This window comes from Mytilus trossulus, chromosome 14, assembly GCF_036588685.1.
Source record: "Mytilus trossulus isolate FHL-02 chromosome 14, PNRI_Mtr1.1.1.hap1, whole genome shotgun sequence".
NCBI lineage: Eukaryota > Metazoa > Mollusca > Bivalvia > Mytilida > Mytilidae > Mytilus > Mytilus trossulus.
In genome coordinates this window covers 56,428,978-56,456,046 of record NC_086386.1, presented here as the reverse complement: position 1 = coordinate 56,456,046, position 27,069 = coordinate 56,428,978, and the positions used below count along the sequence as shown (strand labels likewise).

The 27,069-nt window shown below is 32.3% G+C and overlaps 1 protein-coding gene across 1 annotated transcript; it reads right to left on the bottom strand.

Annotated features, from left to right (window-relative positions):
* Positions 1-13,441: 13,441 nt before the first annotated feature.
* LOC134697428 (lectin BRA-3-like) lies at positions 13,442-19,532 on the bottom strand. Its single transcript, XM_063559706.1, has 6 exons — positions 19,277-19,532; positions 18,175-18,290; positions 17,250-17,337; positions 15,422-15,532; positions 14,173-14,297; positions 13,442-13,542 (listed from the first exon to the last, which is right to left on the bottom strand). The coding sequence occupies exons 1-6, from the start codon at positions 19,449-19,451 to the stop codon at positions 13,528-13,530; spliced, it is 630 nt and encodes a 209-aa protein (XP_063415776.1). The 5' UTR covers positions 19,452-19,532; the 3' UTR covers positions 13,442-13,527.
* Between the last annotated feature and the right edge of the window lie 7,537 nt (positions 19,533-27,069).

Genomic DNA, 27,069 nt, shown 5'->3' with positions numbered 1-27,069 from the left:
ATTTAATTGATAAATTCAACAACACTTACCGTTATCTTGATGATATTTTTTTCGTTAAATAATCAAGAATTTTCTCAATATACTGCTGACATTTACCCAAAGGGACTTACTTTAAATAAATCAAATGTATTCGGTAATAACTGACTTTACCTGGATTTAGATGTTTCGGTTGTAGACGGGAAACTACACACTAAAATTTACGACAAAAGAGACGATTTTTAGTTCCCTATTGTTAATTTTCCCTTTTTAGATGGTGATGTTCCTTTGGTACCATCTTACGGTGTTTATATTTCACAACTTGTTCGCTATGCCCGTGTCTGTTGTGACGTTTTTGATTTTAACGAACGCAGCCTATGTATTACTGGTAAATTATTAAACTAGGGATATCGTTACCATAAATTACTTAAAACCTTTACTAAACTTTTCCATAGATATAAAGATTTGATTTTGGAGTTTGGTTGTACCTGTAGAAAACTTATTTTAAACAAGATAGCACATCCTCATTTTTACGGAAATGTTATTAACCGTGCCCGGAAATTTAGAAATGACCAATGTAAACTTGTTGCTCCTTTAAATAAACTTTTTCTAAAAGGTTACCTAGTCAACACTATAATAAGATCATTGAATATTGTTTTTATTGGTATAAATATAATTGATTTTGTGATCAGTAAATCAAAAGCTAACTAAATATTACTAGTATGTTATATACATATACATTTTCATGGGTCTACATTCTGTCGATACCTGTAACCTGGCATTGCATAAGGTCATGTTCTTCTCTGGCTGTTTATGACGTCTTTACACTAAATCCATTGTATGTTGGATGTGTACGGATTGAATGTTTAGTCTTAGAGGCATGATTTTTTTATTAGTTGTTAGTGGCTTTGAACTAGCTGTCAGATAACATGCGAGTACTCTCAGATATGTTCATTGTGTCTTTTTGTATCGGGATGTATAAGTACCCGGCCACGACCAATTGTAATGTTTGTTAAGCCTTATTCAACTGATTTTTATAGTTCGTTCTTATGTTGTACTGTTATACCACTGTCCCAGATTAGGGGGAGGGTTGGTATCCCGCTAAAATGTTTAACCCCGCCACATTATTTATGTTTGTGTCTGTCCCAAATCAGGAGCCTGTAATTCAGTGGTTGTCATTTGTTCATGTGTTACATATTTGTTTTTCTTTCATTTTTTTACATAAATAAGGCCGTTAGTTTTCTCTCTTAAATTGTTTTGCATTGTCTTATCGGGGCCTTTTATAGCTGACTATGCGGAATGGGCTTTGCTCATCGTTGAAGGCCGTACAGTGACCTATAGGTGCTAATGTTTGTGTCATTTTGGTCTTTTGTTGATAGATGTCTCATTGGCAATCATACCACATCTTCTTTTTTATATATTCAATGTAACTGAATTGCACGGGTTATCATGTACTAACTGGTTAACACAATTGAAGTGTTTATCTTCCAATGTCCAAAACCTCAGACAAAAAAATACACGGCACTCTAAAATGAGTTTTTATTGTCATATAGAATACAAAATATATCACAACACATGATACCGTTACCTCGTAACAACAGTTAAAATGAAATAAATATTTTTTATTAACCAAAAAGCGTTGTTGAAGAAAATAAAGTTAATTGACGGAATTACATACGTCATTTTTTATTAATTTCATAGGGATTCAAAGCTTTCATAGTTCCAATACTATAGTATATGAAACACTTCATTCAAAATGTGCTCGGTTAACGCATGTTGACACGTATATATCGCCGAAGAAAATCTCCTGCTGAGCCATTAGATAGAGTTAACTGTCTGTCTACTTTACGGACGCCATTACGGGTTTGTTGAACGTTATGAAATTTCTGTTTCGCAACCGATGATGGATAATTTTCAATTGTCTCAACTACAGTCTAGTCTCTCCCCCCGATTGTGACCATCTGAATAAAACATATCACCGATCTTGTAGATACACCAGCAACACGACGGGTGTCCCATTTGAAGCGGAATCTGCCTACCCTTCAACAGCTCCTGAGATCACCATCCCAATTTTTGGTTTCTTAATCTTAAGTTGTCTTTGTTGTTTTGTATACAATTGTTTGTTTGTCTTTTTCTGTTCAAGCAATGACGTGTTCATTTTTTTGTAGACTTATTAGTTTAAATGGTCCTATGGTATTCTTCGCCTCTCTTGAAATAAGCCCAGAGATTATATGTTGTAATTTTTTAAATGGTCTGTTCATCAAACGATCTATAATATATCAAAGAAATGCTATGCTTTTTGTTTATTTATAAAAAAACAAAAGAAGATGTGGTATGATTGCCAATGAGACAACTGTCCACAAAAGACCAAAATGACAGACATCAACAACTATAGGTCACCACCGTACGGACTTCAACAATGAGCAAAACCCATACCGCAAAGTTAGCTGTAAAAGGCCCCCATATGACAATGTAAAACAAGTCAAACGAGAAAACTAACGGCTTTATTTATATATAAAAAAATGAACGAAACTCAACTTTGTAACACATAAACAATCGACAACCACTGAATTACAGGCGTCTGACTTGGGACAGGCACATATTACCTGTCTGTTTAGAAATTCAAATTGCGGATCAGAAAATTTTTGTAGGAAAAAAACCTAAGCTGCCCCTTTCCCTTAGAATTAAATGGTCGTTCCCTTATAAGATTTTAATTCGTTTTCGTCAATGTCTTGTTCAATTAACAGCTTTAAAAACATGTACCGAGTTAACTTCCTAAAAATGCGAAAACATTTTGATATTGCTTTCGATGTTATGTTCGTTGTTGAGATCAACGTTTTGAGGTGTGTTTAACTTAGTTTATTTTCAATGTAGATAGATAAAGGCAACAGTAGTATACCGCTGTTCAAAACTCATAAATCCATGGACAAAAACAAAATCGGGGTAACAAACCAAAACCGAGCGAAACGCATTAAATATAAGAGGAGACCAACGACACAACACCGAAACGCAACACACACAGAAACAGACCAATCATCAGACAAAACACCACGAGAATAACAAATGTAACATGAAAACCAAATACATGAATTTGGGATAGACAAGTACCGTGCCACGTCTTATCTCAATATCTCAAAAATAAGAGAAAACACAAATGACTCAACGTTAAAATGCAACACAAAGAGAAACGAACAATATTATAACAATGACCATCTTCCTGACTTGGTACAGGACACTTTAAAAGGGGAATAAAAGTGGTGGGTTGAACCTGGTTTTAAGGCATGCCAAACCTCGCACTTTAATGGCAAAGTTAAATTAACATTGAAATGACAACATAATATTACAGGACTACAATACAAATAAATAGGAAAACATATGAGACACAGAAAAACATGATTAATAGATAACAAAAAGCATCAGGTTTAAAATTCAATACGCCAAAAACGCGCCTTGTCCACACAAGACTCACCAGTGACGCCCAGATATAAAAGATCGAAAGTGAAAAAAGTACAAAGTTGTACAGCACTGAAGATCAAAAGTTGAAAAGGTTTCGCAAAATACGGCATTGTTTTTATGCCCGGGATAAGAACATTCTTATAATATAGAACAATTCATGCTATTGCAAACATTAAATTTTATCAAATGAATATGAAAGAGATATACACAAAGAAACTAAAGTATTTACTAATTACAGAAAACTAAACCTGAATACATAACGCCTAGATATAAAAGATCGAACGTGAAAAGGGTACAAAGTTGTACAACTCTGAAGTTCAAAAGTTGAAAAAGGTTTTGCCAAATACGGCATTGTTTTAATGCACGGGATAAGAACATCCTTATTATATAGAATACTTAATGCTATTGCAAACAGTAAATTTTAACAAATGAATATGAAAGAGATATACATAATGAAACTGAAATATTAACTAATTACAGAAAACTAAACCCAAGTTTATCACAAAATAGACACACATCCGAATCAGTCCAGGCGTCAACGTAATTAAAAAAATTGTGACGTCACATACGATGGCGAAAAGGCAGAAACGTTATGCCAAATTTAGAAACAGCATGACGTCACATATGAAAAACTATCATTCAAAAATGAGATAGAATTAGGATTGATTTAGAACTAAATACTGATAATTCATTTAAACAAAATGCATATTGCAATACTTATTAATAGCAATTAACTGTAATATATATATATGTCCAGTTTGTTATGAATCCAACTTCAAACGTAAATAATCGTACAAAATTTAATATAATTAATAAAGAGGAGGTGATTAATTTTTCTATACGTCATACCTAGATATATAATAAGAAGACGTCAACACATTTGACAAAATCTGAAGAGAATTACAAATATAACATTAAACATGTAAACTAAATACATGAATTTGGGATAAACAAGTACAGAAACACGTCTTATAGTAATGCGAATTCACATTCAGCAAAACGGTCAATAAGTCACGTTTGGTAATTAAAAGATTAGACGACATAATGAAAACCACAATCTACCATGTGGTAAAAATGTCCTTAGCTAGTTTGGTTAAAGAGACATCATATGGATCAACCAATTCGTGATGGTGTCCACAAAATTTACGGAGTGTCAATTTTAATCTGTCCTCCTCATAACTTTGTTGGAGCAGTTTCTGCGTAAGGAGCACACTCCTGTATATGAAGTCCGTATAGTGTGAACATGCACGTGAATAACGTATCAATTGTGATATGTAAACACCATACGAAGGGGCAGAGGGTATGTTACTGCTGAGAAATAGATAACCTTAACCCTTTTTTTAAGTAAGTTAACTTATTTAAAAGAAACCACCATTCTCTAATCTATTCGTAATTGACTTATTTAACTTAAACAAGTGCAAACTAACAGATAGGAGCATCCGTTGAAAACAATAAATTGTTCCTTCGCAATAAATAACGATGCAACACTTTTATAGGGTGTTTAAGTGAATGTATTGCAATAATTGCATGTATAATCGATTTTATCGGTCTTCCCCCTGCTCAGCTCTTGATAAAACGGCATCTCACGGCCTTTTGACGTCAAATACGTTCACCCGGCCTGAATAAATTTGACCCGGACATATCAGCCACGTCATACTGTTTGAACCGACGCTGATAAGTTATCAAATCGTGTTCCGGTTGCTTTATAAATTTAATTTCGGTTATTCAACAAATGTTGTCGCCATGGCTGAACATAAAACGTGCAGGTAAAATGCATTCATTATATAATCTTGAACACCATGAGAAATATAGAAAAATATTAGGGTAAAATCCTTAAAAAAAACGTGACTTTATTGTTTACTTTGTCAAAAATTATCAGATGACTCCATCAAGGATTTACTGCATCGAATTGACGTTTTTTGTCAATTTTTGTCTTTTATCTTTTAAAACTTTGAATGGCAACAACAAACAGCAATATAACGTGACGGTACCCAAATTGCACCTATTTTGACAGTTTTTTCACCTACGTTTTTTTATGATCAGGAAAAAAATGTCCATACTGTGTTTATTTTGTAGCCCTATCCTTCTTTGTCATATAGGTACACCAATTTAATTTTTAGTCCATATTGAGTCATTAAAAAATGGGTTTGAATCAACCTCCAAACTATCCATGATTCTGTAATGAGGAGTACCCAAATTGCATCCATGCTTAAATTTACATCATCAAAAGTCTAATAACCGAGCTTTTGTTTAATTTCTTCAAATATTTTGAACAATTGGATATTTGTCCATGCTTACTATTCATATTTTACGAAATGGATACTTATAATATATTGTATTTGCCAATTTTAAAAAGATGACGTTTTGATGACGTCGCATGGTGACGTTTTCGTACATTTTGTTTTTTTCAGTAAACAGTCCATCTGTTGATAAATACTGTGAACGTTTTGTGTATAACTAAATATGTTTACCTATGTTGAAAGACGGGCATAGTATCAAATCATAAAAATACAACTTGTTTAGTCTCTAGGAAATCTTGTAAGATTTTTATTGCTATTTTTTTCTAAATAGGTGCAATTTGGGTACTCGGTGCAATTTGGGTACCCTTACGTTAGATAGTTTATTCTCATAAAACCATGCAAGTACAAAGGTTACAGAGAAGTAAAAAAAAATATATATTGATGAAACTAAGAAAACAGCCCGATAAATCGATTTTCAGGTTACTTTCATATTGATATTGTAAAATATAAGCTGCACGACACAATATGAAGGCTTTTTGATCTCGTTCGCTTCGTTTACTCAATAAAAATCTTAAAATGTATTTGTGATTGCTTTAAAATCTACAATATGAGTTGCTACTTCCTATATACAAGGTAATAGGATGTGCTGCTGGAAAAAGTCACCTTTTCATGTTTAAAAATATGTGAATGGATCGAGAAAAATATCAAAAATATATGATAAGGCCAATAAGATTCGATGATCCTGTTTTCGTCTATTAAATTTCTTGGTGTTTCCTGCTGTGTTTTTTTAATACAATGAATTTTCTCTTTTTTGACACTGGTATTCCAATCAAACAAAACACACCACGAAACCAAAACAATATGGGAAAAGGGTTACATATTGACCTTCACAATACAGATGAGTGCGGTCCTAACCTTGACAAAAGTTAACTTAGAGTTAACTTGTTGACTGCTTTCTAAGTTAACTTGAGAATTTTTAAGCAGTCAAGCAAGTTAACTTCGTCGTCGGTGGACCAGACCTACGGTCTGCTTTTTTAGGACTGCTGCAGACCTATCGACAAGTCTGCTCCAGACCAGACCTGTGGACAAGTCTGCTTTTGACCAGTCCTGAGGACAGGTCTGCCCCAGACCAGACCTGTGGACAAGTCTGCTTTTGACCAGTCCTGAGGACAGGTCTGCCTCAGACCAGACCTGTGGACAGGTCTGCTCCTGACCAGACCTGAGGACAGGTCTGCTTTTGACCAGACATGTGGACAAGTCTGCTATTGACCAGACCTGAGGACAGGTCTGATTATGGCAGATTATCGTTATAAGAGTTTTCTTATCAGACTTGAGCTTTCATTAAAATATGTAAACAACATTCGCATTGTTTTTCCACAGATATCATTTATTATTTACTCGCTAGACTCTACTAGATATTATACAAATGCTCTCTTTTATTTGATATACATGTATTCTTATATAAATAAAAAATGGCTATACGATCACACAGAGTTTTTTTTATTAGAAGGCGGATAGAAAGGTTATCCAACGCATCGGAACAATATTCTTATATCACGGGATATCGGCAACATTGTCTACGTTACTTCGTTCCCCGTTGTTTACCTGTCCCTTCTAAATTTTACTTTATGCATACATTTATACTTGCATGGATATTTCATTGATATTCAACTTGTTTTCATTGGATTTACTATTCTATTTCCCGCAGAATATTCTAACAGAAATTGTACAGTGTCCGTAAGCATACGGTGTGGTAAAACTATCAACAATCTCGTCAAATTCGTCAGATTTGTCATTGCCGATATTTATATGGGACGTCCTAAAATTATACTCAATGCGCATTTTAATGAAATAGTTGCCACTTGACGTTTAACTATAAACAAAATCAATCAACCGACATAATAGATTCCAAGAAGAGAACCTCGTATACTTTTTTTTATTTAATCATTGTAAATAGTACAAATGAATTCAGACATGTCAGTGTTGGTACTTTGATGATGTGGCATATTATTTTTTTTAACACGTACACCATCATGAACTCCTATATATGATGTGACTGTTATTATGAATAAAGAGATGAAATTCTGACATTCTCAATTTATTCAGAATATTTTTTGCATTAATAGTTTTCCAATATTATTGATTACGTGTACATTTACGGTCCTACTAAAATGTGAACAGGAGCGCCAGGAGAAGACGTTAAGGCACTCAGTACAATGGTATGCGGGTATATAGATTTGCAAATAAAAGTGCACATATGATCAGTTTTGATCAAATAGTTTTGTTTTCCAAGTCAGCATGAGGTATTAAAACTACTGACATTTTGTTACGTATCAATATTTTGAATAAAAGGAGGACACGCTGGTATCCTTAATTTATGCGAACAAAAATTTGTTGTTATTAAATTGCAATATTGCTGTCCATTGTCATGATTATATTATACATTGATTCCTGACATAAAAAATATGGCTGATTAATACTATGTGGGTACGTCATGTTGTATATAGATTTACAAATTAAAGTGCACAAATGGTGAGTTTTGGTAATGCGGTCAAATAATTTTGTTGTACAAGTCAACTGGAGGCATCAAAACTACTGAAATTTTGTTACGTATCAGTATTTTAAGTAAAAAGAGGACATGCTGGCACCCTTAATTTAGGCGAACAAAAATTTGTTGTTATTATATTGCAATATTGCTGTCCATTGTCATGATTGTATTATACATTAATGCCTGACATAAAAAAAATGACTGATTTACTGTCGGGGTATATAGATTTTCAAATTAAAGTGCACATATTGTCAGTTTTGGTAATGCGGTCAAATAATTTTGTTGTACAAGTCAACTGGAGGTATCAAAACTACTGAAATTTTGTTACGTATCAGTATTTTAAGTAAAAAGAGGACATGCTGGTATCTTAAATTAGGCGAAAAAAAAATTGTTGTTATTATATTGCAATATTGCTGTCCATTGTCATGATTGTATTATACATTTAATCCTGACATAAAAAAATGACTGATTTACTGTCTGGGTATATAGATTTTCAAATTAAAGTGCACATATGGTCAGTTTTGGTAATGCGGTCAAATAATTTTGTTGTACAAGTCAACTGGAGGTATCAAAACTACTGAAATTTTGTTACGTATCAATATTTTGAAAAAAATGAGGACATGCTGGCATCCTAAATTTATGCGAACAAAAATTTGTTGTTATTATATTGCAATATTGCTGTCCATTGTCATGATTGTATTATACATTGAATCCTGACATAAAAAATATGACTGATTTACTATGTGTGTATACATGGTATATAGATTTACAAATTAAAGTGCACATATGGTCAGTTTTGGTGGATGCGGTCAAATAATTTTGCTGTACAAGTCAACTGGAGGTATCAAAACTACTGAAATTTTGTTACGTATCAATATTTTGAATAAAATGAGGACATGCTGGTATCCTAAATTTATGTGAACAAAAATTCGTTGTTATTATATTGCAATATTGCTGTGCATTGTCATGATTGTATTATACATTGAATCCTGACATAAAAAATATGGCTGATTTACTATGCTGGTATATAGATTTACAAATTAAAGTGCATATATGGTCAGTTTTGGTGGATGCGGTCAAATAATTTTGTTGTACAAGTCAACTGGAGGCATCAAAACTACTGAAATTTTGTTACGTATCAGTATTTTAAGTAAAAAGAGGACATGCTGGCACCCTTCATATAGGCGAACAAAAATTTGTTGTTATTATATTGCAATATTGCTGTCCATTGTCATGATTGTATTATACATTAAATCCTGACATAAAAAAAATGACTGATTTACTGTCTGGGTATATAGATTTTCAAATTAAAGTGCACATATTGTCAGTTTTGGTAATGCGGTCAAATAATTTTGTTGTACAAGTCAACTGGAGGTATCAAAACTACTGAAATTTTGTTACGTATCAGTATTTTAAGTAAAAAGAGGACATGCTGGTATCCTAAATTTAGGCGAACAAAAATTTGTTGTTATTATATTGCAATATTGCTGTCCATTGTCATGATTGTATTATACATTGAATCCTGACATAAAAAATATGGCTGATTTACTATGCTGGTATATAGATTTTCAAATTAAAGTGCACATATTGTCAGTTTTGGTAATGCGGTCAAATAATTTTGTTGTACAAGTCAACTGGAGGTATCAAAACTACTGAAATTTTGTTACGTATCAGTATTTTAAGTAAAAAGAGGACATGCTGGCACCCTTAATATAGGCGAACAAAAATTTGTTGTTATTATATTGCAATATTGCTGTCCATTGTCATGATTGTATTATGCATTAAATCCTGACATAAAAAAATGACTGATTTACTGTCTGGGTATATAGATTTTCAAATTAAAGTGCACATATGGTAAGTTTTGGTAATGCGGTCAAATAATTTTGTTGTACAAGTCAACTGGAGGTATCAAAACTACTGAAATTTTGTTACGTATCAGTATTTTAAGTAAAAAGAGGACATGCTGGTATCCTAAATTTAGGCGAACAAAAATTTGTTGTTATTATATTGCAATATTGCTGTGCATTGTCATGATTGTATTATACATTAAATCCTGACATAAAAAAATGACTGATTTACTGTCTGGGTATATAGATTTTCAAATTAAAGTGCACATATGGTAAGTTTTGGTAATGCGGTCAAATAATTTTGTTGTACAAGTCAACTGGAGGTATCAAAACTACTGAAATTTTGTTACGTATCAGTATTTTAAGTAAAAAGAGGACATGCTGGCACCCTTAATATAGGCGAACAAAAATTTGTTGTTATTATATTGCAATATTGCTGTCCATTGTCATGATTGTATTATACATTAAATCCTGACATAAAAAAAATGACTGATTTACTGTCTGGGTATATAGATTTTCAAATTAAAGTGCACATATGGTAAGTTTTGGTAATGCGGTACAAGTCAACTGGAGGTATCAAAACTACTGAAATTTTGTTACGTATCAATATTTTAAATAAAATGAGGACATGCTGGTATCCTAAATTTATGCGAACAAAAATTTGTTGTTATTATATTGCAATATTGCTGTTCATTGTCATGTTTGTCATACCTGTCAACTCACCCGTTTTTTGCGGGCGACACCCGTTATTTTCACCTCTCACCCGGGAGTTTTTCTTTACCCGGCGGGTCCCGGGAATTTCTAACATTACCCGTTTCACCCGGATTTCTGACCGGAATTGTTTCCGGTATTTAGAAGTAATACGACCTTCAGTTTTATCGGTCTTTTTCAATGTAACCAAAAGTCAAAATGTAGGACTGTTTATCTGAGCTACGTAACGATATTTTCAACAAGCTACAAGATGAGTTCAGTGACTATCAGTTGACCCCATTAGATGAACTTCCACTTTGCACTTCCCCTGAAACTGACATTGGTACATTTTGGGGAGAAATGTCCAAGTTGCATGACATTTTTCTTAACAAGCCAAGATTTTTTGTTTTGTCAAAACTTGCTAAAACATTACTGGTTTTGCCAAACAGCAATGCAGACAGTGAGAGGGCATTTTCTTTAGTAAAGAAAATAGCTACAGAGTTTAGGGCTGATCTTAATAAGGATACACTGTGTGCTCTTCTTTCTTGTAAAATGAATACACATTTGCATTGCTATGAACTGAAACCAAGTGCAGTTCTTTTAAAGAATGCCAAGTCTGCTACTATGGAATATAACAATAGTCTGAAATAAACTTGTATACATGTTCTAACTGTTTCATATACATATTGACTATATAAATTATATGTAAACATATTTTTGTTCTTCAATTGAGCCCGCAAAATGTTGTACGCGTTATGACCTGAGATTTTTTTTCTCAATGCAGGTCATGACCTGACTTTTCATTTTCAGAGGTTGACAGGTATGGTTTGTATTATACATTGATTCTGGCATAAAAAATATGGCTGATTAACTATGCTGGTACAATGTATATAGATTTACAAATTAAAGTGCACATATTGTCAGTTTTGGTGGATGCGTTCAAATAATTTTGTTGTACAAGTCAACTGGAGGTATCAAAACTACTGAAATTTTGTTATGTATCAATATTTTGAATAAAATGAGGACATGCTGGTATCCTAAATTTATGCGAAACAAAACTTTTTTGTTATTATATTGCAATTTTGCTGTCCATTGTCATGATTGTATTATACATTGAATCCTGACATAAAAAAATATGGCTGATTTACTATGCAGGTATATAGATTTACAAATTAAAGTGCATATATGGTCAGTTTTGGTGGATGCGGTCAAATAATTTTGTTGTACAGGTCAACTGGAGGCATCAAAACTGCTGAAATTTTGTTATGTATCAGTATTTTGAGTAAAAAGAGGACATGCTGGCACCCTTAATTTAGGCGAGCAAAAATTTTTAGTCATTATTTAAATGAATTAAACTTTTGCTAATTGTTGCTGCATAGTTCAAGGATGTATAACTAACAAGGACGTATACACCTAACATCAAATATACTTCTTTTCAAATATATACATAATATGATTGATTTTGATCTCGGAATATATATATATTCAGTGCCTGTTATCATTGTAACCGAGATCGTTTTAATAATACATAGATTGTCAGATCACAGAGAAATTTGTGTTACGTTCTGTGCGTACTTATTTTCAAATATTTGTATTTAATCCTGTTCATAAAACGGAAGTGTATTTATTTTCAAATTACTTCATTTTCGATGTTTATACTACGAAAAAAAGATTTTTTATTTATTTTTAAAATCAACGAAGAGCGGTCCTGGTTACAAGTTAACTTAGTGTAGAGCAGACCAGTCACAAGTTAACTTGGGAACAGGTCTGGTTTTGATCGGATGTGTTCAAGCAGAAGTTAACTTTGTGGCAGGACCGGTTTCCAAGTTAACTTATGTTAACTTTATGACAGGACTGGTTCCGAAGTTAACTTATGTTAACTTATGACAGGACTGGTTCGAAGTTAACTTATATCAATAGCGGACCTGTTTCCAAGTTAACTTTTTGGCAGACATAAAAACAGTCCTAGGACCAAGTCCGCTTTTCAAGTTAACTAGATTTTGGTCCTAGGACTGGTCAGAGCAGTCCTATATTCGGTCACAGGTTAACTTTGACCAGTCCAAATGACTGGTTATCAAGTTAACTTGCTGTACAGGTTAGAAGTGCACCCATCTGTATATGAAAAGGTACATTTTTAAGATTTTTATCCTATGAAAAGGGTTGGGTAACAGAACCACAGCAACACCCCTACAATTATGTAATGAAGCCCCCCCCCCCTTTCCCCCGAGAACTGATATCGGTTTAAAACTAACATGTTAGGTTCAAATGTGAATAATGAAGCCTTGCCAAGAAACCATGGAAAGGATATATGTTTCATTGTGTTCAGAATCTATGCACATTCTTCAAAGATGTTTTTTTTTAAATAAGCTGTTTTCGGAAGTGAATTATTTATAATTTTTATGTCGGTTCATATAATACATAGGTGATTATATTGGTTAATAAAATTTTTATAGTAATATACCACTATTATAAGTCTTATATCGATTTAAATATAACAAATCGGTATGTTTTTGTCACATTAGAGGCCGCTTGGTTGTCAATAATTGCTTATATCCACTTCATTTGAGCTTTGGTGGATAGTTGTCGACTCATTGGCAATCGCCCCATATCTCATATTTTTAAATTAAAGAGATTGGAGGAATAGCTGTCACTGGTTGATTAAGGCTAAGACAAATTAAAAAACACTAACAAAATGACTCTAGTTTGGTTGGTTTTTTTTTTTGCGCTAAGGATAAGAAATATGTGTCCATTGGAACGGCTACATACACTTCTACGGACAGGTTTTCTGAAAGAAAACAACATTATATAGTTAAATTTAAATATAACAACATATGTAAAATTAGCTCATATAATTAAATTGAAGTGAAATGTTCAACAATTATCAATATAATCAAATTTATTTTTGTTCAGAAATTCCGAAAACTCCTGAGCATTATCCATCTGATGGTGTACACGAGTGATCTTACTGCAGCATGTCAAATATAATATATAAGATGTATTCACTATTTTCAATAATTTCAAAAAGAATGATAAGCAAGTTCGCTTGTCAAGTTTTTGATTTTTTGTCACATTTTCGGAATCCTCTAGTTTTACCCATTTGAATGCCTTAAAAAAAATGCCCATTGACCCCCATTTTTCTTTTTATAAATTTTTTTCATGTATTATTATATTTTTTATTTTTCAATAGTTTTTGAGAGCTTAAACTTGTCAATGATAAAGCTTAGGAAAAATCAAGAGAGAACATTTTCCCGCAAAATTTCAATGGCTTATATATCGAAAACAAGCACTTTGACCTATATTTTTTTTTGTGTTCTTTTGATTCCTATATTAATCCCCTATCAATATATACATTTGTACTAGTGTTATAAACTGCTTGTTATTTTGAAACTGAGTAGCAAACTTCTTTAATACTAACCCTTGGAAGTTCACAAATATATCGTTCATCGTCATCACAGTCATCATTTTCCCATTCCCAGTCCAAGTCTCCTGTGTCAAATTCTATATCGACACAGTCGTCCCCGATATCACCACTACTGTCTACTATAAAAAAAAAAAGTATTTATCTATACATTAGTGTTAAAGGAAGTATGGGGTTCTGTCACCACCTTTGACGGTAAGTAGTAGAGAATCTAGCAAAATTTAGAATTTGACGAGAAGTGCAATCTACTTATGTGAATTGTCATTTAAAAGTACAAATGTATAAGATTTAAACTTATAAATATTAATAATTTTACAAGAGTTCAATGTAGATTGCATGATTAGTAATGTTTTAAATTGGCATTTTACAGAACAATAATGACCAATGATTTGCTTGATAATGAGCAGTGATCACATTATTGATTTGTCGATAGCCTATGAGCCTTTTTTTGTCTCACCTGACTTTTAGGCATGCAACAGATTCAATGCCATACGAACATATCAAATAGCTTCTGACCAATGTCTGGTAAATTGCAAGGAATCCATTTAAAACTTGATGATTTCAGATTTCCAATCGTCAACTTCCCATTTATCGACAGTAAAATACCCTCTGCTTTTACATACTTATTACTGTTGTCAAATGGAACAGTTTTGACTAATCTATTACTCGGATAATCGTTCGACCGATTAACCGGTTAACTGATTGTTCATGAAGTTGATGTTTGAGGACCTTATCTTTATTATCCTACAAATTTATGTATTTAATAATACGATAAATTGACATTTGTCCCTTGACATTGTCTGTGAGGATTCCTGGCGAGGTTTGACTATAAATAATATAGTACTACCTTATCTGTTACGGCTTTTGTGATAACTTCAGGGAATTTGATGGAAGTCTAACATACTTTGATTCTCTCATGTTAAAAAAAACTGACCCACTTATATTGGCTCAGGACCATTTAGTAAAATTGAGAATAAAAATGGAGCATACGTTTAAGAGACAAATACCCGACGAAATAGCAGATAACAGCAAAAATACTGTATACTTTGAAGACTTACTGTTGAAATTGTTGTGTCCATTTGTTTGAGTAAATTGGTCATTGTTTCGTTGACATGTATAAATCGTTTTGTTCCTACTTTTAGTATTTCTTGATTACACATCCAATAACACCAGAATATTAGTTGTATAAACAGAGCATTTTAACAACACATTTCTTTACTCGATCATCTTAGATAGTAAAACTTACAAATTCCAAATGGAAGATCTAACAACGAAAGAGCAGCATTGTCCACGGCAAATACAAAATTCTCGTCATGGGTAGGACTATTTGCGCCAGTCCATATATGTACATCATTTCCTTCAGAAGAATAGAATTGTAATTAGTATCATAGGAACATTTATTATTCAAGTCAGTTAAGCAATAAGGCGACTTAACTCGATACTACATAAGTGTTCACCATTATACATGTGTTAATATTTTAATAAAAACCAACTAGATTCTAGTCCAGTCTCTTTCATGATAACCCTTATGTGTGTGTACATAGTGAGCTATATTTTCAGGCCAAACTATTAAACTGACTCTAAGTGTGTCTGAAATAGTAGAAATATCCAAATTTAACTGCCAATATAATAGTTTCATTGTACTATGTTATAGGAAATCCTACTACGCATGGGTATCCCCTTACACTTTTGTTTTAAAAGTTTGTTATCAAAAGATATAGAGTCATGAATCACAACTCATCAATGAAATAGAAATGACATTCACAAACCATAGTGAAGATGAAACGACAAACTCTCTGTTTAAAGTTTTGAAAAAAAGAACAAGTATTGTCGAGGTCAGATGAACCATGTTAGACAGACATGTGCAGCTTACAATCCTTCCATACAACAAATATATCAATTGCTTATTGGTTAAGAAAAACAGACCAAAACACAAAAACTTAACATTGAACAATGAATCGTGAAAATAAGGTTAAGTTTAAATTAAACATGTGAGACTTACATGTACATCATTAAATATTTCCATACACCAAATATATTAGACCTTTTGCATATAGTATTAACAAAAAAGACCAAAAGTCAAAAATTAAACTTTGACCACTGAACCATGAAAATAAGTTGAAGGTCACATGACACCTGTCAGTTGGACATGTACATTTTACCATCATTCAATACACTGAATACATTTTCACCCATGTGGTTAAATTTTCAGGGTACGAAGTGAGATTACTTTTCCCGTAAATAAGCAAACCCCGAGTATCTTTTTGTGATGCGGCTCCTCGTGGTAAGAAAATCCCATTTTTAACACAATAAGTTCTATGAAAATTTGATACTTTGAAAACTTTTAATAGTTCCCTAGATTTTATTCTGTGTTCCCCTACTTTCTAAATTAACACAATTGGTCAAGCTCAGTCTCTTGTTTATCATAGAAAAGTGTCAAATATCACTACTTGAGATTTTTTGTTTACACGTCCTCATTTCAAAGCGCATTAGGGATATTGTCCCAACTATGGTTATCCTATTTCTCATAAGAAGAGAGAAATTAACATTACAAAAAATCTGAACTTATTTTTCAAGTAGTCACTTAACCATGACAATGAGGTCAAGGACAATGGTTATGTTACAGAAGGAAACTTCGTAACACCAGGCATCTATATACAAAGTATGAAACAATCCTGCTAAAAAAAAGCGTTTAATAAGAAGGCTAACCCAGCTACCGACGAATTAACTATCCCTGTGTCGAGCTTTCTGCGACAAAAGTCGAAGGCTCGATAAAAACTAGCTCAATGTTAGTTACAATATTTGCCTTCAGCCCATTTTTTAATCGAGATCCTGCAAACATCACGAAAAGATTACACATATATTAATGTGTTGCAATTCCTCTTTGAAGATCCAACAATTTTCATGTTATTCCTGTATTTAATTGGTATATGTATAATACTGATACAGGATTTTATTTTCCTTTTTAATAGAATATGTTATTGTGAGTGCTTTCTAAATAGATACATGGCATAGTCAAGTTTGATTTGCATACATAAATACAACAAAAATTAATTACTTTACTCTTAACTTACCGATAGCAAACGTAGTTTTGACAGCATCAGCTTCTGCTCGTGTATTTGGCCTCCATAGGTAGGCTCCTGGTGTCAAAGTACACACCTTCTGAAATTTGAAAACAAATACACATCTGCAGTTTCATACATAAAACAAGAAATGATACATTGATGTTATGACTTAAAATTAGAAAAGCATGATCAATAATTAATGCCGTACATTTTCAAGTATCTGTACTGCGAGTATTGATAATCGAATCTTTCAGTTTATATTGTTTGTTGTTTTTGAAATCATTTTTGATTTGTAAGTTTAAACGTATTTTATTGTTGAATGGATTTGACACAAGTTTTCCATTTTATAAGTGACGTTTTCTCCTATTTGTGTTTGTACTGATGTAAACATCCTATGTCTTGTAATTCACATTGCAAGAACCTACTTGTGAGAAGCATGCAACATCTAAAGGAATGACAGAAAAGGATGTATTTGATTGTATTATAAGGGTATGACACGTGATGATATTCGACTCTAAAAATATATACATCACTTATATTCATCAAAATATATGTAGGGGTTTATACTTTTTTTCAAATAATGAAGGCGAAAAGTATCTTAGGTAAAGTCATTTATTTAATTTGTGCTATCGATAAACATTGTTGTCGACATTCAGATAGCAATGCATGAATAATAGTTAATTTGAGTTCTTACAAATATGAAAGTTTTGAAAGCGAGTATCCATGGATTAGTTTTTTTTTAATATTTTCTCATTGGAATCAGAAAAGTCTAGAATCCTGCTTCATACATTCAAAATTGATAGCTTTCATAAAACGGAATGCTGTATTCAAGAAAGATGTTTTCAAAAACTAAAAGAATTGAATTACTAGGTATATCAAATTTGATCTCAAGTTGTAATTATTTTTTTTTAAGTCCGATAAAAAACATTCTCACCAGGGCGTCGGACCAAATTTTCTGAGTATTTCCGCTATAAAAGTAACAATTTGGACTTGCAGTTTGGTCAGCTAGCAACAGATAATCTGCAGGGCAAATTGTTGGAATACATGGTGCTATTCATATGACAAAAAAAATGAGTTAAGTTTTGAACGAAAAGCAATAACATAACGTTAAATTGATATTTAAATCATCTTAACAAAGTTAAGAATTATACAAAATTCATAGGATGGATTCAAATCAAAACTTAATTATGTTAGTAAGTTATCCCTTATATGAAAACAAAAGTTCATTTGACGACTGATAATCGATATAAATGTTTGAACTATACGGCGGAGTTCTTAGAAAAAGTCAGTGCAAACAAGATCTTAATTATAAATGCTGTTTTGCATTTTGTTTGATTTGATGTATTTCGGCTGCAACTCTGACCGTCAACGTTTCCTATCAGGCAACTGTGTTGAAATGTATGCAGACCGTAACGCATGTGTTTTGGTCGCCTTTTGTATGCGAACCGATTTACGTTTACTTAGGTCCCTTTGTTTTATTATATCAAATCTGTTTGACGGGGGAAAGGCGTATTTTAGTTTTAATATGAGACAATACATCCAAAGAAGTTGTTAAGACGAATGGAGAGAAAAAGAAGTTTTTTACCCCCACAAATGTTGAAAACAAAAATAGCAATGATTATTGGGGAGGAACGGCGAATGTGGCACGAACAGAGGTATACTTAGATATAGGAAGATGTGGTGTGAGTGCCAATGAGACAACTCTCCATCCAAATAACAATTTAAAAAGTAAACCATTATAGGTTAAAGTACGGCCTTCAACACGGAGCCTTGGCTCACACCGAACAACAAGCTATAAAGGGCCCCAAAATTACTAATGTAAAACCATTCAAACGGGAAAACCAACGGTACCCAAGAAATCCAGGAAAATTTGAATTCACAGTAACTAATGGAATTAAAGAAATCAGGGAGAAGTAAGTGAATGGCCGCGGTAATTACAAGCTGTAATAATTCTTGGTTTGTCGTTGAATTCGACTAAGAATGTAAATTGTTATCTCTGCAAACTATATGGAGAGTCATTGAACAAAAATACCTACTTGTTTGTGCAGGTGCTGGTGCAGTTGTTTGTGCAGCTGCTTGTGTTGCTAGAAATGATTGCACAGTAGCCGGAACAGTTGTTCGCACATCAAGTCTTGCCGCAATAGGTATTGGTTCAACACTTGCTCTACTAGTAACAGAATTTGGCATAATCAACATTCCAATTGCCATCATTAGTAGCGCTATCGATACAAAAGGAATGGGAAGAAATCCAAAAGCTGATCCTGTGTCGACTCCACTATTATTCACTAAGCTAAATGTTGTTTCTGAAAATTTGAAATAAAGGATGTATTAACATAACGCCATTCATAAACTCCATATGTCTCAGAATCTTTTATAAGTACTAGTACCATTTCAGGAGGACATGAAAACATATGCAAACAACCCCGGTTTTGCAGTGGAATACATGTTTACATTTGTTGTTACCTTTGGCGTATTAATTTTGTTTTCTTAAATTGAAAAACAAATGACAATTAAGCTTCTTTGTATTAAATTTATTATTTGTAAATCTTACAGAGAGAAAGGCTGACGGTTTTATGATTGTTGTGGGGAGAGCGTCGTCCAATAAGCTAAAAATAGCGCCCTTTACAACAACATATAAACCCAGATTCAAAAACTTGATGATTGTTACGTTGTGTAATTTGTCTTTTCGTTTTTCTGTTACTTTGTTTGATAGTGTATAATGCCGAACTTCAAAACAAAAATCTATCCAGCCAATATTTACAGCTTGGTCTTATATTGTGTTGTTACACATATGTAACGGTTCCAACATACAAGAAGGCTAATCACTTTAAACATAATGCATTACATATGTGCATGTCCAAAGTTACATTACATATCTGAACACGCTGAAAAAGAGAAAGACAAAAGAAATTATATTGTTAGTCGAGCTCATAATTTAAAAAGGAACAAAATATGCAATGACAATGATAGCAAAATATACCAAAAGACGAACAGCAGTTTACAGAAGAAGAAAAAAACAGACACCTAAAGACTGTACAACACGAACCCCACCATAATCCTGAGTTTGACTTTGAGTGGCATGACATCATGGGAGATATATCTGAGGACAGGATAGATATTTGAAGCTCGACATATATTTATATATTTGATTTTCATGACATCAGGCAACATAGATCTTAGGACAAGTGACTGAAATTTGAAGCTCGAAATAGATTTACATGCATGATTTTAATGACATCACGCATCATAAATCTGAGGACGGGACGGATATTTGAAGCTTGACATACATATATTTATATATTTGAGTTCCACGACATAAGATCTGAGGACTTGGCGAATATTGATGCACGATGTAGATTTATATATAAAAAATAGATTTTTTTTCGTATGGAACATAAAAATAAATTATTTGAAGGAACAGCAAGGTAATCTTCAAACATGAATTATTAGATATGTTTTCGAGTCCCTTAAAAGCGACATTTCCTTCTGATGTAATTTATGTATTTCACGTCTTTATACATCCATTCGTACACATTTAAGATATAAACTAGTCGCATATGAATACTGAATATGTTGACTTGAGTTATCATTGAAATGTTTATAATCATAAATTAACCGTTTAAAATATTTGAGTTTTTGAAGTTCTAAAGTATATCTACCCCAGGAATTGATTACCTCTTTTGGCAAAACTTTTAGGAATATTTGGTCCTAAATGCTTTTCAAAGTCGAACTTTATTTGGCCTTTTTATCATTTTTTATTCGAGTGTAACTGATAAGTCTTTAATAGACGAAACGCGCGTCTGTCGCAGATATAAAATGTCTTTCCTGGTATCTATGATGAGTTAATTTACATTGGTATTACGAGATGTATTCCTAAATGTGAATCGATTTTGAATAATTTTACCTAAATTTTCACTGTCATCAATAAACACAAAATCTGACCGCTGGTCAAATGGGTTGTCCTCTGGTATGATATTTGCTTTATATGTTCTTTGAACATGGCATAGCAGAATAATAATCAAATATAGCTGTAATTAAAATTAAAATTATATAAATATTGTTTATAATCAATAATTATCAAATAAAGATAAGTGATTTAGAAAGATATTTCAAGCTTGTCAATTGTCAATGCAGCACCTTACACTAAACTATCAAAACAAAAGTTTCAAGTGCTGAGATCGAAATCATCCCTTTTAAAGTTCTACTAACACAATCACAAGCTGGTTGACCCTCTTGGAATACATGACTCTGTTTCACAGATAATGACGAAATGAGTTTTTCGCCTCGGTGTTAAAATTCGTCACGTAAAAATATTTGTTATAACGGCATTACAATTAAGAGGATGCGTAAATGACTCTATTGCTTCCTATGAACTATTTCTAACTTAATAAAACATATGTATATATAAAATCAAATATGAACAAGTCTAAATTGAAAACAACGTTCAAACCTATGGTTGCGTTGGACAAAAACCGCACTTTTTATACGTTGCAGATAACAAATGGCATTGAAGAGGGGTCTAAATACAGCACAAACAACATTTTCCAAAAAACCAAAGAGTGAAAAAAACATATTTTAACAAAACGCATTTGACTAGCAAGTCGAACAACTGATGTTCTTTAACCCCGCTGACTGTCATTGGCAATTGCCAACTAAATATATATGACAAGGTGTAACAACATAGATCTCTATATTAATTTTATACCAATTAGAAAACAATAAACTTGCGGCAAAGATGGTAAACCACAACAAGAGCTGCTTTTTTTTTACGCCATATCCAGATTTCGACAATTAATGTCTCGTCAGTAATGTTAGGGATCAAAAAGTATTTGGAAGACCATTAGTTTACCTCAATTTAGGATAGACTCTTGAATTTTAAAGAGTCAAAATAGGATGAACGGATTATATGAACTGAAGGGAAAATATAATACAAGCCCAAACGAAATATATATAAACAAGTCTAAATTGATAACTCCGTTCAAACATCATATTCGGATTTCGACAATTAATGTCTCTTCAGTGGTGTTACAAATCGAAAAGTATTTGGAAGGCCATTTAATTTACATCAATTTAGGATAGACTCTTGAATTTCAATAGAGTCAAAATAGGATGAACGGATAAAATAAACAGGAGAGAAAATATAATACAAGCCCAAACGAAATACATATACACAGGTCTATATTGGAAACAACGATCAAATTTATGATTGCGTTGGATTTAAAAAACCGCAATTTTTATACGTGTGCGTGTAACAAGTTTCGTTGTAGAGCCGTCTTAATACAGCACAAACATGGATCTCTATATTTATCTTATACCAAGTAGAAAACAATAAACTTTTTAAAGTCAAAGATGGTAAACAACAACATAAAATCAAATGTATATATCCCTACTTCATAGTTGATCAAATATCAAAAGGAGATGGGGTAATAAGGCCCTTATTTGTTCCAAATGATACAGAATATTTAAGTCAGTTATAATATACATAATTACATTTGTCATATCTAGACTAAGGTATTATGTATTTAGAAAATAAAATAAAATTTCACGTACCATGGTAACAAACCATGAGGAAATTAGTATAATCTGAAAAATGTCAAATTATAAAAAAAGTTTCCCATAAATTATTTGTTGTTCCTTGGCTGCTCAAGAGGTTTCTACAATGGAAACAGCAATGTAAAACTGCATTAATTCTGTATTTTTCATTGTTTTCATGAAAACGGCTCATAATATGACGTGACTGTGATATTATCCGACGTTTTTCTTTGAAATTTCCCGACTCTTTACAGTTTCAAACACTATGTGCACATTTTAAATAATTGTCAAATATCTTATTTTCTTCAACCTAAACCAGGCCGTATTAACCCTAAACTTTTAAATATGCAAAGTTAGTATGTGTTGAAATTATTTAATGAGATTAACATATCTTACCCTGGCTTACGGATTTTGAAAATGTTTGACTAACAAACAAATAATTTATTAGAGTCTCACCTCTTTAAAACATTTAATAAACCCTTAAAATACATTTATATTGCATCTATAACGTGTATCAATATATCTTTACATAAAACACCATACTATAAAAACAATTATAAAAAAATAAAAAAATAAATAATAATAAATAAACAACTTTATATACACTCATTACGAGTATAAAATATACTTTCCCTTCAAAAGTACTTCATGGCAGATTTTGGCTGTAATATAACAAACTAAAAAATAATGATATAAAATAATAAACTAACCTTGTTATATTTCATCATCATTCTCTCAGGTCTGCGTTTTAGATAAAACATGGGAACAACTTTAATGTTAATAATCACACATAAGCTAGAACACCTTAAGTAGTTCAATTTGGTTGATAATTAACCAATTGAATTGCTTTACTGGTCATAATTAAGACGTCATACTGTGATCGATGAATCTTATTTTGTTTGTCAATATGCATTTAATTCAAAGCTAACGTATTCAGCTGTGATGTCTGCATGTCCGGACTCCGACTGTCACGGCTACTGGCTATACATGTTTGTCATGTAATAGTATATAGTGCATTAATGTCAAAGATATAATTCCAAACATTTACACTGTACTCTATGAAATGTACTTGTAAAACTAGTAATCATAATTTTGCGATTAGGACAAACTTCAAAATGTCTTACCAACAGCGTTCAATTAAATCTTCTCGAGTTTAAGAAATTTGAAACACTGAACCAATCAATTTTTTTTTCCTTTTTTAACCAATTGGTTTATACAATGGTAAAGAGGGAATATTCCAACATATTTTATGTTCCGAATTGTTAAAATACACTGACTGATGGTAGATATTATAATACAGAAAAGAATGTACCTTAATCAGGTCATGTGACAAAAAATAAAATTTGTCAGCCCCCTTTTTCTATATAAAACAGAAGGATTTGTAATTCAGTTCCAAAATTAAAACATCCAAAAGGGTGAGATTGTCTCATATAAAGCGTAAATTTCAAATGTCGAACTTCAGTCTCCTAAAATGGATTGGGCAGGATTATTTATTGCAAAATAAAACAGATGCTCCGCAGTACGCAGCTTAATTCGACCGCAGAGGAACTCTGAACAGTTGGGCAAGTATGGACACAAAATTCAAGCTTGATTCTGTCTGAATTTGTATTGTTATCAAATTTTTAGAGCCACCAATCGTATAATAGAAAAAAGTACCTTCAATAGAAAACCATCATCGTGTAATAGAAAACTACCTTCAATAGAAAACCATCATCGTGTAATAGAAAACTACCTTCAATAGAAAACCATCATCGTGTAATAGAAAAACTACCTTCAATAGAAAACCATCATCGTGTAATAGAAAACCACGTTCAATAGCAAACCATCATCGTGTAATAGAAAACCACGTTCAATAGGAAACCACCATCGTGTAATAGAAAACCACGTTCAATAGCAAACCACCATCGTATAATAGAAAACCACGTTCAATAGCAAACCACCATCGTATAATAGAAAACCACCTTCAATAGAAAACCACCTTCGTATATAGAAAACCATCTTCAATAGAAAACCACCTTCGTATAATAGAAAACCATCTTCAATAGAAAATCACCATCGTATAATAGAAAACCATCTTCAATAGAAAACCACCTTCAATAGAAAACTACCTTCGTATAATAGAAAACCACCTTCAATAGAAAACCACCATCGTATAATAGAAAACCACCTTCAATAGAAAACCACCATCGTATAATAGAAAATCACCTTCAATAGAAAACCACCATCGTATAATAGAAAACCATCTTCAATAGAAAACCACCTTCAATAGAAAACTACCTTCGTATAATAGAAAACCATCTTCAATAGAAAACCACCATCGTATAATAGAAAACCACCTTCAATAGAAAATAACCATCGTATAATAGAAACCCACCTTCAATAGAAAACCACCATCGTATAATAGAAAACCATCTTCAATAGAAAACCACCTTCAATGGAAAACTACCTTCGTATAATAGAAAACCACCTTCAATAGAAAACCACCATCGTATAATAGAAAACCACCTTCAATAGAAAACCACCATCGTATAATAGAAAACCACCTTCAATAGAAAACCACCTTCAATAGAAAACCACCATCGTATAAAAGAAAACCACGTTCAATAGAAAACCATCATCGTATAATAGAAAACCACCTTCGATAGAAAACCACCATCGTATAATATAAAAAAACACGTTCAATAGAAAACCATCAACGTATAATAGAAAACCACGTTCAATAGAAAACCACCTTCAATAGAAAACCACCTTCGTATAATAGAAAACCACCTTCAATAGAAAACTACCTTCGTATAATAGAAAACCACCTTCGAATAATAGAAAACCACCTTCGTATAATAGAAAACCACCTTAATATAATAAAAAAGCATCTTCGTATAACAGAAAACCACCTTCCTATAATAGAAAACCACCTTCGTATAATAAAAAAACCACCTTCGTATAATAGAAAAGCACCTTCGTATAATAAAAAAACACCTTTTATAATAAAAAAAAAAAAGACGAATAAGGCAACTATGGCGTCCCATAATTTCATCTTGACAACCTATTTTGTTTTTCAAATGCATTCAATGCAATGATGTCTGTATATTTAGACACCGCCTGTCACGGCTACTAGCTATACATTCAAAAGAAAACCACCATCGTATAATAGAAAAACCCATTCGTATGATGGAAAACTACCTTCGTATAGTAGAAAACCACCATCGTATTATATAAAACCACCTTCGTATAATAGAAAACCACCGTCGTATAATAAAACACCACCTTAGTATTATAGAAAAGCACCTTCGTATAATATGTATTATACAAAAGCACCTTCGTATAATAAAAAACACCTTCTTATAATAGAATAGACAAATAAGGCAACTATTGCGTTCCATAATTTCATCTTGACAACTTATTTAGTTTGTCAAATACATTCAATGCAGTGATGTCTGTATATCTAGATATACATTCATGTTATGTTCAAACAGTAGGTTAAAAGTATTGATTACACAAATGTCGAAGATATAATTACAAGCATTTATAATGTATTCTATGATGGTTATAATAAATAAAACCAAATCGTTATCATAAATTTGCGATAAGGACAAATTTAAAAATGTCTTAAGAAGAGCGTAAAATTAAAACATCTCGTTTTATTTTGGAATTTAAGAAATTTGAAACATTAAACCAACCATTGTTTTCCTTTTTTTAACCAATTGGTTTATACAATGGTTAAAGGGGAATAATACAATATATTTTATGTTCCGAATTGTTGAAGAACACTGACTGATGGTAGACATTATAATCCAGAAAAATTAAACTTTTGCCAAATCGGCTCATGTGACAAAAATATAAAATTTGACAACCCCCTTTTCTATTTATAAACAGAAGGGTTTGTAATTCAGTTCCAAAATTAAAACTTCTAAGAGGGTGATATTGTCTCGTATAAAGCGTATATTTCAAATGTCGAATTTCTGTCTCCTAAAATGGACTGGGTAGGATTATTGAATGCAAAAAAAAACAGAAGGTCCGCGGGGAGCAGCATTATACGACTATAGAGGTTAAACCTTAAACAGTTGGGCAAATATGAACACAACATTTTAGCTTGATACTGTCTGAATTTGGATAATGATTCAATTTTTGACATGCTATAGGTTTCTGACACAAAATAAATGTGGTCTAAAATCTTACAAATCTATTGTTCATCACTGTCAGTGTACAATTGAATATTTCATCTTGTTAACTTATTTTGTTTGTCAATATGCATTCAATGCAAAGCTAACGTATTCAGCTGTGATGTATGTATATCCAG